This window comes from Lepus europaeus, chromosome 10, assembly GCF_033115175.1.
Source record: "Lepus europaeus isolate LE1 chromosome 10, mLepTim1.pri, whole genome shotgun sequence".
In the NCBI taxonomy this organism is placed as follows: domain Eukaryota; kingdom Metazoa; phylum Chordata; class Mammalia; order Lagomorpha; family Leporidae; genus Lepus; species Lepus europaeus.
In genome coordinates, this window is record NC_084836.1 from 70,685,125 (window position 1) to 70,698,870 (window position 13,746).

The 13,746-nt window shown below is 64.2% G+C and overlaps 1 protein-coding gene across 1 annotated transcript; it reads right to left on the bottom strand.

Annotated features, from left to right (window-relative positions):
- Positions 1-239: 239 nt before the first annotated feature.
- Positions 240-12,485, bottom strand: KCNH3 (potassium voltage-gated channel subfamily H member 3). Its single transcript, XM_062202221.1, has 15 exons — positions 12,410-12,485; positions 11,093-11,326; positions 10,631-10,765; positions 9,799-9,932; positions 9,149-9,392; positions 8,879-9,036; positions 8,558-8,765; positions 6,211-6,495; positions 5,872-6,071; positions 5,351-5,600; positions 2,581-2,798; positions 1,612-1,943; positions 1,245-1,354; positions 896-972; positions 240-809 (listed from the first exon to the last, which is right to left on the bottom strand). The coding sequence occupies exons 1-15, from the start codon at positions 12,483-12,485 to the stop codon at positions 240-242; spliced, it is 3,231 nt and encodes a 1,076-aa protein (XP_062058205.1).
- Between the last annotated feature and the right edge of the window lie 1,261 nt (positions 12,486-13,746).

Genomic DNA, 13,746 nt, shown 5'->3' on the forward strand with positions numbered 1-13,746 from the left:
ATTATTATTTTTAATATAAAAAATGGGGCGGGTAGAGGCAGGGGCACATGCGGGGGTGGCAGCACCCCTCCCTGCCCTCAGGGGTGCCCCCACCCCCCCCCACTTGGCCCAGGGCGGAGCAGGCCGGGGAGGGTTCCCAGGAGGCGGGGCCCAGAGGTCCCTGGCCCAGGGTCGGGCGCTCTGTCGCTCTCCAGCCCCTGCCCTGAGCCAGCAGGCAGCACACAGTCCACAGGCGACAGTCAGACCCCCGTACCTTCTTCCTGTGACCACTGCACTGAGCCGGAGCTGTGGCAACCGATAAGCACCATCTCTAGGTTGTGGGGGTCCCAGGGCAAGGCCAGGCCCCCCGACCCTGGTGGGGGCTCTCCAGTGCTGGTGGCCTCGGCCTGGCTCGTGGCCTCGGGGGGCCCAGTCCTAGCTGCTTCCTCAGAAGGAGGGGGCGAGGCCGGCGTGCTGGGCTCAGAGCAGAGTTCCTCTGAGCCTGGGGGCTCTGAGTCCGAGGTTGAAGCCCATAAAGCTGTGGCTCGAGGCCAGGGGGAGCTCTGAGATGCCGGGGGCCCCCAGGGCCAAGGTGCCATGAGAGGAGAGGGTCCTCGTGGGTGGGGCCAAGTTCCGGTTACGACTGAGCCAGCTGGGGGCTGCGGGGCTTGGGAGGAGGCGTCGGTGTCCACGCGCAGGGGCTGCAGGAGCCCCGAGGGGCTGGCTGGGCACCGGCCCTCCCCGTGGGGCTCCAGCACGAGCTGCACGGCCTGGCGCAGCGACTGCAGCCCCTCCCGCATCTGCAGCACCTGCTCGGACAGCTCCATCACCTTGGGGGGGGGGGGGAGCAGGCCACCAGGGTCAGGGTCGGCAGCGCACCTGTCCCCGCGCCTTCCCCGCCTCGCCCCTTACCTACCGCCTGCTGAAGCTTGTCCAGGGTGTCTGTGTTTCTCGCCTCACTGGGCCCAAGCGGCACAGTGAGCAGGCCGCTCTCTGTGGACAGGAGGAAGGGGTCACCAGCCGGCATGGGAATATGAAGCCACAGCGTGGACAGGATGTGACTTGGAGTATCGGCTTCTGGCCCTGCCCGAGGGGCTGGCTTTCACACACACTGCTGGGGCAAGCTAACCCCCTGGCAGCCCTCAGACCCATGGCTCCCAACCTTGTCCACTTCCCAGGGCTTGCCCTGGAGCCAGTCTCACCCCTGGTACCCCATGAGCTCATTTACCAAGCCCTCCTGCCTTGCCCATCCCCAGCCCTGGTACCTGGCACTGGGGAGGGCCTGCTGCTACATTCCGGGCCAGGCTTCCCCACGCGGAAGGAGAACTGGGGCTGGTCAGAGGATCCACAGCCATCCTCGATGCCATCAACAACCCTGTGGAAGCAACAGAGCATTCAACGGGCAGATGCTGCAGGGTCACACGGCCCAGAGGCCGCGGCAGCCCAGAGCTGCCCCAGGGAGAAAGCTGATTGCATGGTCCCTTCCCTGGGAGCTAGCGGCTCAGCTGCTGAGAGCCAAGCTGGAGCGAGGGAAACAGCTAGGCTTCCCAAGGGAGTCGAGACGCAAAGGTGGCACCCAGGACACGGATGTGCCTGGCTGGGAGCTCAACCAAGGTGGCCCCACCCACTCACCTGGGGCTCAGTTCCGGGGGCACATTCCATGGCACAGGGGGAAGCCGCAGCCCCTCTAGGGTCCGTGGGTGAGTAGAGGGTCCAGCCTCTTCCTTCAAAGCCCCGGCCCGGCTCGGCCGGCCTCTGCCGCCGAGACGGGGCCGGGGTGCAGTTCGACGTGGGGACAACAGCTTGGCGGCTGAAGATGAAGAGGTGCAGCCAGGGGACAGCAGGGGACTGGAGGGCTCGTCGGCAGGGGCTGGTGAGACTGTGGGGCCCTGTTCCCCATCTGTCTCCTTCTCCTCCAGTGTGGACATGAGGGTGTTGTCACCACTCAAGGAGCTGGTGTCCACCTGGGGACGGGGCCAGGGAATCAGTGCAGATGGCTGCTGTTGGGCCCCACCTGCCTCCCCTCCCAAGCCTTCTCTTCCCCAGAAGCACCAAGAGGTGCTGGCTAAAGAGCAGACGCCTGCTTTGCCGATGACACCACAAAGTGCCTCACCCTGGAGGCATTGAGTTTCCGGTCCCCCCACCCCTCATCGGGCCCACGGCCTCCCTCCACTTGGCTGCAGCACCGATGGCTGGCTTGGGACTTGTGCTAGGACACAGGATGAGCCGAAGCCTGTCTCTAACTTTGCCATGAAGAAGCAGGGGAAGCCACCCCAGTCTCTCTTTAGAAGCCGCCTGGGGGGCTGGTGCCCACCCTGCCAGGCCCCGTGACCCAGGGAGTGGCCCTCTGTTAGTGCCAGTGGACACAGCTTCCCTGAACGAAGATTCTGCTGTCTCAGATGGAGCCCAAGGACGGCTTGGGGCGGGGGGGGGGGGGGGGGGCTGAGCAGAGCTAGGCCGCTGCTGAGAGTGTGGGGGGAGCCTGCGGAGGGAGGGGGGCTTCCGGACTAAGCTGTGCCTCCAGCCCCAGCCTGTGCCCACCTGGCCAACGCACCCTAGCGCCTCCCCCAGCCCCTGTGCGCACGTACCCAGCGCCCTCACCTCCGCAGAGCTTCCCCCAGCACCCAGGTTGTAGCTGAGTTCTCCTCGGAGACCGCGGCTGAAGCGTGGCGCAAACTCGGGGTACAGTGCAAGGCTCTCGTGCAGCCCGGCCAGCTGCAGGCACTGCAGGACGCAGTAGGTCAGCCCCTTCACGTCAGCATTGGCCTTGACCACCTGCTCCCGCCGAGGCAGCTCACAGCCAATCAGATCACCCTTCCCTGGAGAGAGGAAGCAGGGATCAGCCAGCCGCCCCTAGGAGACGGGGACGGCCTGAGCCTGCTGGGCTTTCCCCCTCGCTTGGAGCCAGGACAGAAGACGAGAGAGGCTGGAACTCCACCCTGACCCCTGCTGCCTGCCTTGCTAGCGACCAGCCAGGCTTGGAGCGCACACAGCACTGGGATTCAGGTTCGTATTTGTTCGTCAGAACTGGGGCTCTGGCAAGAGCCGTGGAGGGTTCTAGCAGTGGGCGTGGGAGGACGTGTGTTAGAATCAGTGGCACAGGGCGTATCTGTCTACAGTCGGGTAAGGATTAAGACAAGACGCCTGCAGCACTGGCAGCCCATATGGGTGCTGATTCTAGTCCCGGCTGCTCCACTTCCAATCCAGCTCTCTGCTATGACCTGGGAAAGCAGTAGAAGATGACCCAAGTCCTTGGGTCCCTGCACCTACATGGGAGACCTGGAAGAAGCTCCTGGCTCCTGGCTTCAGCTCCTGCAGCCATTTGGGGAGTGAACCAGCAGATGGAGGACCTCTGTGTGTGTGTCTCTCTCTCTGCCTCTGCCTCTCTCTAACTCTGCCTTCAAATAAATAAATCTTATAAAAAAAAAAAAAGAAAAAGAGTTGATGTCTTTAACATGATGGTGAATCCAAGTTCATTTCCTTCCTTTCTCTTCCAAACCACAGTCCCCTCTCAGATCATTGCTAGCACAGTCAGCATTCAATTCAGCACCCTCTGCCGGACAAAGGTGGTGGCTACTGCCCCCTGCTGCCGTCTGTGGCACGCACGGGGCTGAGGGGCTGCCTCCGCAGAGTCCCGGACTCTTGGTCAAGTTTCATGAAGAAGACATCCTGTGCGTGTTTCCTTCTTGGTGCCAGGCCAATGTCAGGCTTCAGTTAAGAACCGTGGGCATTTGGGCAAAAGCACTCGCTGTCCTTCTACGCCCTCTCAGAGAGGACTGTGTCTCATCTTCATCCAGGAGGTGAGATGAAAAATCAGCAACATCACCGAGGACCGGCGCGGGCTGGGAGCTGGTTCCCAGGCTGGCATCGCAGCCCTGCCCCTCACAGGGCAGTCGTTCCCGGAGCTCGGCCAGCCGCGGATGCTGGGGCCGGCAGAGTGCACTTAGATGGCCAGCAAAGTGGGCAGGTGAGGAGATGGCTGGAGGCAAAGCAGAAAACACAGCCACAGTGGGGCCGGGAGCCAGGGGTCCGTCTGCCCAGGCATCCAGAGCCTCCCAGGCCATGGGCATAAACTTGGTCTGGAACCCATGGGCAGGGACAGGAGGCATCAGCGCTGGGGACACTGTGAGGACCAAGGTCCAGGGTGGTGGCTGTTCTGTGGCTCTGCCTGCATCAGGAGCACTGAGCATAGCTATTCTGAGTCTTGGTGCCAGCTCCAGCCACCCAGCTTCCTTGCCATGCTGTAGCCTGCTCCACAGTCTTCTCTGCCCATCTTTCTAGATCTTTCCAGGTCTCCACAGTTGCATTAGTCAATGTGATGGCACCCTCCCGCTCTTTTTCGGGCTTCGAGTCTGCGTTGTGGAGGCGCCAGGTCGGTAACAAGCCTCAGCCACTCCGGGCAGCGGCCTCGGCTGCCTGACGACTCAGCTGGGTCCGCCGTGGTCAGATCCATGCCCTGGATGAGCACCCCGTTACCCACACAGGCTCCGGGGCTCCTCGCCCTCCAAGGTCCCTGTAGCCAATGGAGCTGCATCTCACGGAGGCAGCCCGAGCTTCCCAGAGCGGTTGAACGTGCTTTCCAATCCACCAGCGCCCAGACACCATGACAGAAGCACACGATGGGCCATCAGTGGATGGCTTCCAGCCAGGCGCCCAGTCCTTGCTGTCCCTCCACCTCTCTCTGACCTTGGTCTCCCGCTTTGGGAGAGGACAGTAACCGCTCCTCGCTGGCTGGGTTGTGAGACCAAAGCAAGATGCAGCAGGTGTATAGCCTTGTTCTCAGGGCCTGCATGCCTTATCCTCTTCCAGGGAACTCCTCGTCTCCACCCCTTTCTTTCACCAGGACAAGGAACCACCATCCACTGCGGGTTCTGTTCCTGCCTGCATGACGCAGCTGAGCCCAGCACCTGCTCAGCGTCCTCCTGGCCCCAGGGCAAGCAATCATCTCTCCCCAGACCATGAGGTCAGCTTCAGCTCGGCAGAGCCTGGATGCTCCCTGGCACTTCCATCCTCAATGTCCGGTCTTCTGCCCATCCCAACAGGTACACCACCTCTCTCGTCATCTCTTACCTGCCCCATGGTTCAATCTGCCCTCAGTGACACGGCAAGAACTGTCCCCTTGAGTTGCCACCTTGTGGTCACTGAGCCTTTTCTGAACTATTTCCAGGACTCTAAGGCCACTCCTTACTGTCCTGGCTGTTTCTCTCCTGGAGGCCTGTGGGCAGCCCCTTTCTGATTCTCTGCAGATGGGGGGCCTTGGTTTCTCTATGTCTCTCTCTCTCTCTCTCTCTCTCTCTCTCTCACACACACACACACACACACACACACAAACACACGGGTCCCTGTTGCCCTCTCTCCCACCCTCACAAACCTAGGATGGCAAGCACGGTGCCACCCTTGAGCACCTCCATGGAACCGGAGCAGACAAAGTAGAGAGCTTGGAGGGCGTCGCCCTGGTGGATGAGATACTCCCCGGGCGTGCAGAAGGCCGGCCGCAGGGCCAGCGACAGAGCCCGCAGGCAGCCGCGGCTTGCGGCCTCGAACAGCGGCAGCTGTAGGACTTCCTTGTGCAGGTGCATGGCGATGTCGGCACGGAGCTCATCCGGGAGGCTCTGCAGGAGCTGCCGGGGAGCAGAGGTGGGGGCGGGGGTTGGCCGCGGGAGAGCAGCCCTTTCCCACCGCGGTGCAGTGAGCGAGCAGGGCTGCCTCTGCCTCTGCCCCCTGCAGTTATGAAGCCCAGTTGTCCCCCCTTCAGGCCTTGGGCGTGTGCAGCAGGAGGCGCACGGGCCTCCCCGCCTTCTGGGCTGCCCTCTGTCCCAGGCTGCACCGCCCCCCGCCCACCATGCGGACCCCTGGCCAGGGGCCCAGGGCAAGGGGATAGCCCTGGCACACCTCGGCGGTGTCAATGCCGTTGTTCGCCGCCCAGGTGGCCTGGAAACACTCGAGCATGCGCTGTTTGAGGGGCTTGGGGATGCGGTGCGTGCGGATGTAGTCTCGCAGGTCGCGAGTGCGGCTGTGGTAGAGGAAGCGGCGGGCGTACATGCGTTGGATGATGGCTGTCACGTTCCCAAACACCACTGCGTGCATCAGGGCTGGAGGAGGCAGGAGCTGGTCACCTACAGGGCTGGCTTGGCCTCGTGCCGCCATGGCCCACCTGCACCCAGTCCCTCCCAGCTCCGGCCTCGCCAAGGGTGGGGGGTGGAAGGGCATGGCGGCCAGGCCGGGCCTCACCGCCGATCAGCATGGTGCAGATGGAGAAGATCTTCTCTGTGTCCGTGTTGGCGGACACGTTGCCAAAGCCCACGCTGGTGAGGCTGCTGAGCGCGAAGTATAGGGAGGTGATGTAGGCGCTGCGCAGCGACGGCCCACCCAGGAGCTCCAGCCCCGTGCCGTTGGCTTCGCTGCGGCCGCTGCTGCTACAGTTGTCCCCAGGCCCAGAGCCGTTCCCGCCTGCTGGGGTCCGGCCCACCAGGTAGTAGGGCGTCTCCAGGCGGCGGGCCAGTTCCTGCAGCCAGCCTGCGGACAGCGAGGGGACAGGGGGTGGGGGGAGGGGCTGAGCAGGCAGAGGATGTCCCCAAGGTGCCAAAGCCACTCCCACTGAAAGGGCCCTCCCTCAAACCCACGTCCTCAGCGTGGCCTCTGCAGGAGGTAGGACTGGGCACTGGTTAGAGAGCTGTGGGGGTTCTGGGGTTCCCAGGGCACACAGAGGTCCTGTCAGAGCTGGGGGAGGCCCTTGAGGAGGAGCGGGGAGCGGACTGGCTGGTGGGGAGTGAGTGGCCTCGCTCACCCTCCTGCTGGTGCACTCAGACCTGCTCCACACTCTCCCCAATGCCTGGGAATGCACCCCTGCGGTCACCCACAGCCCTCCTGTCATCCACCCATGCACCTGCCCAGCAACCTCGCTGGCTGCCGGGAGCTTCCTGCAGGGAGAGGCGCAGTGAGACCAGGCGCCAAGGTGTACAGAGGGGGCTGAAGGTGGTGACGAGTGGGGGTCAGAGGGCGTGGCTTCTCCTCTATCTTGGCCACGAGCCACCAGGGCTCCCTGCGGTGGGCGCCAGGCTGCTGCCCGACCCTGGCTGGGTGCTGGGGGTCTCGCACAGAGAAGTGCCTGCAGCTACCTCCCTCAGTGTCCAGTGCAATCTGATAACCCAGGCTGTCTCTACGGGGCTAGTGGGAATCTGGGGAAACATCTGGGTTCCCACCGTGGAACAGGGAACCAAAGCCAGGAGCCCTCCCCACCCACCCACCCACCTACCCACCCGGCAGGCTGGGCCAGCAGCCCACCCGCCTGCCCCAAAAGGATGGCTCTTCCCCAGGCTGGACCCCGGCAGCTCCACATCTTGGTACTTAGTTGCGGGGGTGGGAAAGGACAGTTTCCTTGGAGAGAGGAGGGTGACAATTCAAATCACTTGGACTAGCAAGTGCAGTGAGCCCACGGTGAACTCACAGAGGTCAAGGTGAAAGAGGTATCCGTGTGTACCTGCCAAAGAGCCAGCAGCCCCTCCTGCCAACTCCCCCGAGCCTACGGTGGAGGGGCCTGAGTCCATGCAGGAGCCAGAGCTGTTTCCAGTCTGTTCAGTGTTGAGCCGGGGGACAGACAGGGGCGCCTCGGGACGGAAGCCCAAGAGTGCGTATGGATCCAGCTGCAGGCTTGTGTGTGGGGGGTGGCACCTTGGTCCACCCTGGGGTAGCTGAGACAGGATTAGGGCTTATTTTGTTGTATCCTCTCCCTGCCCAAGTGTCCCAGCTCCCCTCCCCAACAAACTCAGCAGCCCCAGCACTCAGGGGACAGCCAAGCGAACCTTCTGGGGCACACATGGGTCCCCCTGGCTGCTCAGCGAGGGAGAGAGATGACCCGCAGGAGCCTTGTCCTCCCAGGGCTGACCAGGACACCTTGCGACTCCATCTGGACACCTTGGGACCCCACTACAGGGGTCGAGAGTGGGGATGGGAGGCAGATCAAGAGTTAGAAATGGAGAGGCCCAGGGGCTGTGGCAGAGTGGGTAAAGCCACCACCTGAGATGCCAGCATCCCATATGAATGCCAGTTTGAGTCCCAGCTGCTCCACTTCCGATGCAGCTCCCTGCTAATGTGCCTAGGAAAGCAGCTGAGGATGGAGCAAGTGCTTGGGCCCCTGCACCCATGTAGGAGACCTGGAAGAAGCTCCTGGCTCCTGGCTTTGGACCAGCCCAGCTCCAGCCGTTACGGCCATTTGGGGAGTGAACCAGCAGATGGAAGATCTCTCTCTTTCTCTCTCCCTCCCTCTCTCTGTAACTCTGCCTTTCAAATAAATAAATAAATAAATAAATAAATCTTAAAGAGTTAGAAGCTTGTTGGGGAGGGTGAGGGACACGCATCACAGGGTTTGTCCCCAGAAGTGCTGCTCGGGCTTCCCAGCAGAGCAGGGGTTCAAGGAATGTGACAAACATTTGGCCACCAGGAGGCCCTAGCGGGCGACCGGGCCCCCTCGGCAGTGGGCCCCTCCTCCAGCGCTCACGCACACCACAGGTACAGCATTGCCATGTATCCCGCACGCATATTCCCCCCCTCGCCTGCCCCGACCCTGAGCCTCCAATACCAATCTCAGGCAGCTCCGACTCGCTGCTCTCGATTTCTCGCTGGCCGATGTAGAACCAGACGCAGGCCACCCAGTGGGCGAGCAGGGCGAACGCGGCCATGAGCAGCGTGAGCACCACGGCACTGTACTGCGAGTACCGGTCCAGGCGCGGGAGCAGCCGCAGCAGCCGCAGCAGCCGCACGGTCTTCAGCAGGTGCGCCCCGAAGTACTGAGGGAGCCAGGGGTGGGCGGAGGCAGGAGCAGGGGGCGGGGTCACCCTGGGCTGGCTTCTCCCCGTCCCTCCCCGGACCCCACCCACCCGCCCAGCCGAGCCCAACTGACCACGTTGACCTTGAAGGCGTGCAGCAGGTCGAAGGGCAGCGCCGCGATGACATCCAGTAGGAACCAGGTGGTGACGTAGTGGAGGCAGATGGACTTGGGGGCGAACACCACCTGGCCGGACTTGGATACGAACGTGGTGCGGAAGTTCAGCACGATGTCTGTGGGGAAGTCCAGGGCAGGGGGGACGGACTCAGCTGGGCTCCATGGGCCGGGTCCAAGGGACGGTTGTGGGGCTCCAGGGAGGAGAGCGCGTGGCACAGGACCGCATACCAAGGATGAAGAGCACCTCCACGGCCAGGTCACAGACGCTGGGCGGGCCGCGGGCAGTGCTGGGCTCCCGGGCCGTGCTCACGCACACGCTGTAGGGTACGGTGACGGCCACGTAGAGTGTGGCCAGCAGGATGAAGCCGTCCCAGGTGGCTCTCAGCGCCCCGCAGTGCAGCAGGATGAAAGGTGACTTCCGGATGGCGGCCACTTTGTACTCCGGCAAGTTTGGTTTCTCCCCAAACACTCCCTGGGACAGGCATCCAGTGGGGAGCAGAGGACATGGGCCCAGGCTGAGCTGGGGTACCATCTCCCCCAACCCCTGCCCCGGGGAATGGCTGGTCACCTCCTTTCTCTTCTCGCACCCTCTGACACAGGCAGTAGCAACCCCATTTCAGAGATCAGAAAACCAAGGAGCAAGGAAACCAAATGACTTAGCCCAGGCCACACAGCTGTTGAAGGGACGAGTCCTTCTGGCCCAAGGTCAAGCCTGGCCTCCTACGTCTTCGAGGGAGGAAGTGGGAAATGCCCTCTTTCAGTCCCGACCCCCAAATGCAGCCTGGGTGGCTCCCTGAACTGGCCCCCCGGCTTCCCTCCTCCATCTTGGCCCCTCCCCCAAGCGCACACACACACACACATGAAGGGCTCCACCCAACCTTGTTGAGCTTGTGTTTGCCCTTGGGTTGTTTCTGCAGGTGCCCAGACAGGTGGTAGAGCACAGCCCGGCTCCTCCGTCGGTTGGCATTGAAGCCTTTTGACCCCGCTCGGCCATAGCGGCGCCGGCCACCCCCTGCAAAAGGAGGGGAGACCGTGAAGACGAAGGAGTACGTGACACTTGTTGCCAGCCCAGGGCAGGTCTGGCTTATTCTGGGTAGAGCTGGGGGTTCGGGTGCTTCTCATTTCCTGGGGTCATCTACCACTCCCAGTCATGGGCAGCCCTAGGAGTACCTATGTCCACTACTCCCAGGACCTGTTTACAGGAGGTGGGGTGAGGGGAGAGCCAGGTGAGGCCCACAGGGACTGTCCATGGGAAGAGGCTGGAGGGAGAGCAGAGCTCTCTGGCAGAGGTGTGGCTGGGTGTGCGTGTGTGGCTGGGAGGGAGAGTACGCCGATCCCCAACTGGTGGCAGCCTTGTGACCTGGCCAGCGCCTGTGCCACTCCTTGGAGGATATTAAGAGAGTAAAGAACCCTGAGGACTTACAAGGGGGCTTTGGCCAGCCCTCCCCAGTCAGGAGCCAGGTGGGTCTGAGCTCAGCCTCACTCTAATTGGCCAGAAAGGGATGCTTTGCAGGTGCCAGGGGGAGTGTCTCTGCTTTCAGTCTCTTAGCAAACGGACTCAATAACTCCCACTTGGTCTCAAGATTCCAATCCTGGGCCTGCAGAGCCGAAGGTAGCACAGACTCCTTACCCAGCCGGGGGGTGGGGTCGATGCGTGCAGGCTGGTGGCCTGGCCGTGACAGCCTCCTCAGCGGCCCCCCAGGCACCCACCTGTCTCCTTCCAGTTGTCAGGGCCCCCTCGGGTCTTGGTGTCACTGATATCCTTGTGAGAGACCAGGAAGAGGGCCACCTCCCCTTTCTCGTTCTTTATGGGTATCACATCCAGGAGGCACCAGAATGGAAGTCCTGGGCACAAAGGCAGACTCAGCTCCACCAAAGTCCCACCCCTATCCCCAGCAGGCACAGGCAGGATCTGGGAGGGAGGGGGTCCCGGGAGGGGGCTCGGCGGACCCCCAGGTGCGGGTGCTGTCAAGACGAGGATGCTTCTGCGCTGGAGGTGGGACACCCAGGAGGGGAATGGAGCCAAATGTGAGGCTGGCCTCCCGGGGCCAGGGAGGAGGCCAGGGCCAAGAGGTGGGGGTGGCGTGCAGGGGTGTGTGGGAAAGCAGGGTGCAGACAGGATGGGAGAGGAGGGGAGGCTGCTCACGGCGGGGCTGGCCAGGTGGCCCTCACCGCTCTTCCTGTACAGGATCAGCTCAGCCTTGAACTCCTTGTGCTCATCCAGAGCCTTGCGGATCTGCTGACGGACGAGCTCACTGGTGTCCGGCCCGTAGAGGAAGGAGCAGGCGCAGCCTCGCTGCATGACCTCGGCCCGGGAGAAGCCCGTGAGGTCGCAGAAGCCATCGGAGCAGTAGACCACCGGGAAGAGCCCCGCCACCTGGGCGTTGCCCAGCACGAAGTTACTATCTGCAAGAGAGTGCCTGTTGGTGCCACCCACCCCCTTCCCAGATGTCCTGGGGAGGAGGAGAGGAGAGCGGAGTGGGGTGGGAGCTGTGTGAGCACAGCATACTGTGGCCTTGTGCCCCGCCCCCTGCCTGGAGCAGTTTTGGGGAAGGGGTGGGCATGGGGATGCCCAAAGAGGATGGCTCTGTCAGCTCCAGGCTAGACCCCGGCATGGGTCAGATCCCACCTCCATCTCTGCCAGGCTCAGGTGGCTGGCTCCTCCCAGGGAAAGCCCATCTTGCCTGGGAGGCAACTGGACCACGATCCACCCTCCCACCAGCAGGCTCTGAGCCCCAGCTGTCTGACCCTGCAGTGCAGCAGGGAGTGCTGGTGGGAAGGAATGGGGGTGTAAGGACAGTGGCTAAGGAGAGTGGGGGGTGCAGAGCCAAACACACTGGCAAAGCAGACGGAGGAGCCTGGAGGGGGGGCGCTCCATGGGCTCCCACCCCCTATCAGGAACCAGAGACTGCTGAGAGCCTGGTGAAAGAGCTGGGAAGCCCCCCTGGGGGTGAGTGAAGGAGGAGGGGAGGAGCTCTCAGCTGCCCTGCCCCAGACCCTGAACCCAGGACCCAGCAGCTCAGGTGGCCTCATCCAAGCTGGGTGTCCCAAACCGTGGAGTTGGGGTTGGACGGGCTCCTGAGGCTGGTGGGTTCAGGCTGATGTACTGGGACACCCCGTGCCCACCTGAGTCCTGACTGCTCTACCTCACCTGCTGGCCCGCCCCACCCCCCACCCGGGTCCAAGGGGAGCCATGCTGGGTCGCATGGGTCAGAGCCACCAGATCTGAGTTGGCGCCCCCCCCGGGGGGGGCAGCACCCAGGGGCTTCTCGATCCTGCCCAGTTGCTCCTCCTGGAGCAGGGTTGACCCTGAGCCCTTCGGGGAACCGGCGCCTGGAAGGGGACAGGTCCCAGTCTCAAGGGGCCGGGGAAGTGGGGAAGGCGACAAGGGCTGGCGCCGGCTGAGCTACCCAGCGGCAAGAGACTGGCTGGGGGCCCGGCTGGTCTGGGAGCGGGGTGGAGGTGTTGAGGGGTGAGGGTCGCACTCACGCGTGCCGTCGAAGCGCGTGGCGATCGTGTCCAGGAAGGTGTTCTGCGGCGCCAGGAGCCCCCGCATGGCCGGCATCTTAGGCGGCGGCGGCCACCCGCCCCATCCCTCCGGGGCGCGGGGGACTCAGCGCCGGGGGAGGGCGCCCCGCTCGGCCGCCCCCCGCCAGGCCCCGCGCCCCCTAGCGCAGCCGTCGAAGGGCAGAGCTCGGCCGAGGCTCCCAGGCCCGGCTGGCCGCGGGTGCGCGAGCGGCCGTGCGCGCCGTCGGGGACCGGAGCATGGCGCGCGACCCCTCGCGCCCTCGCCGCCCACGAAGCCCGGGCCCCGCGCCCCGCGGCCGCGGCGCTCGGGGCACCCCTCGTCCCGCCGCAGGTCGCGCCTGGGTTGCGGGTCGGTTCCCGGGCGGGCTGCGCTCGGCGCCGGGTCCCCGCAGCCTCCTCCGTCTGTCGGGGAGCAGCGGCGGCTTCCTTGCCTCCCTCCCGCGCCCGCCGCCCGCACCGGGGTAACCATGGAGACGGGGCACACCCAGGCAGGGCCGCCTCCTTAAAGGGACAGGCCACCCGCTGAGGGATCCCCCCACCCCACCCCCGGGGACCTCGGTGGGGGCCGGGAAGCCGCGCCGCCTTCCTACCTCGCCCCAGGGGCCGCCCCACGTCGCCCGCCCACCCCTCGGAGGACAGCCGGCGAGCGCCCGGTGGGCTGGGGCTGACTCAGCTGGGAACAGGGGCGAGGCGTCTCCGCAGCGGAGCGGGGTGTGGGGGCTGTTTCTCAGCCTCCTGGCAGCATCTGCCCCTGGAGGGAGGAGGGCTCGGGGAGGCGGGGGGTGCCTCTTGCCGGGAGATGCTCTCCCCAAGGAAGACCCTAAATGGGAGAGTGGCTGGCGGGCAGGCGGAGGTCGGGGCCCCAGAGGGCCTCCAACTTTGCGCGCGTGTGGTTCTGCACCCAGCTACTGGGTAGTCAAGCTATCCAAACCTTTCTCAGCCTCAACTTGACCTTCTGGCAAATGGATCCGGCCGCTAGTAGGAGACGCAGCTGCAGGCGGGAGCTGTCGGGGAATGGAGGGGTTGGGGGAGGCCCCAGGGGTTAAGGACTCCAGAGGTGTGGTTGGGGTAAGGAGGCAGCTCAGGCCCTTTGTCCCACCCCCCTCTTATTTCTATGTAGCCCCCGTCGCCTTCTGCTGCCCCTAGGTCGTTGCGGAGGCAGGAGACCGACAGGGGTCAAACTCGTGGGAAAACTTCCCAGCCTTGCCCGCGAGCGAGCAAGGGGCAGGGAGGACCTGCGATGCCTCCGAGCGCGGCTGAGCCGAGCTGCCTGGCGCCGTCTCCGGCCCGACCCTCCA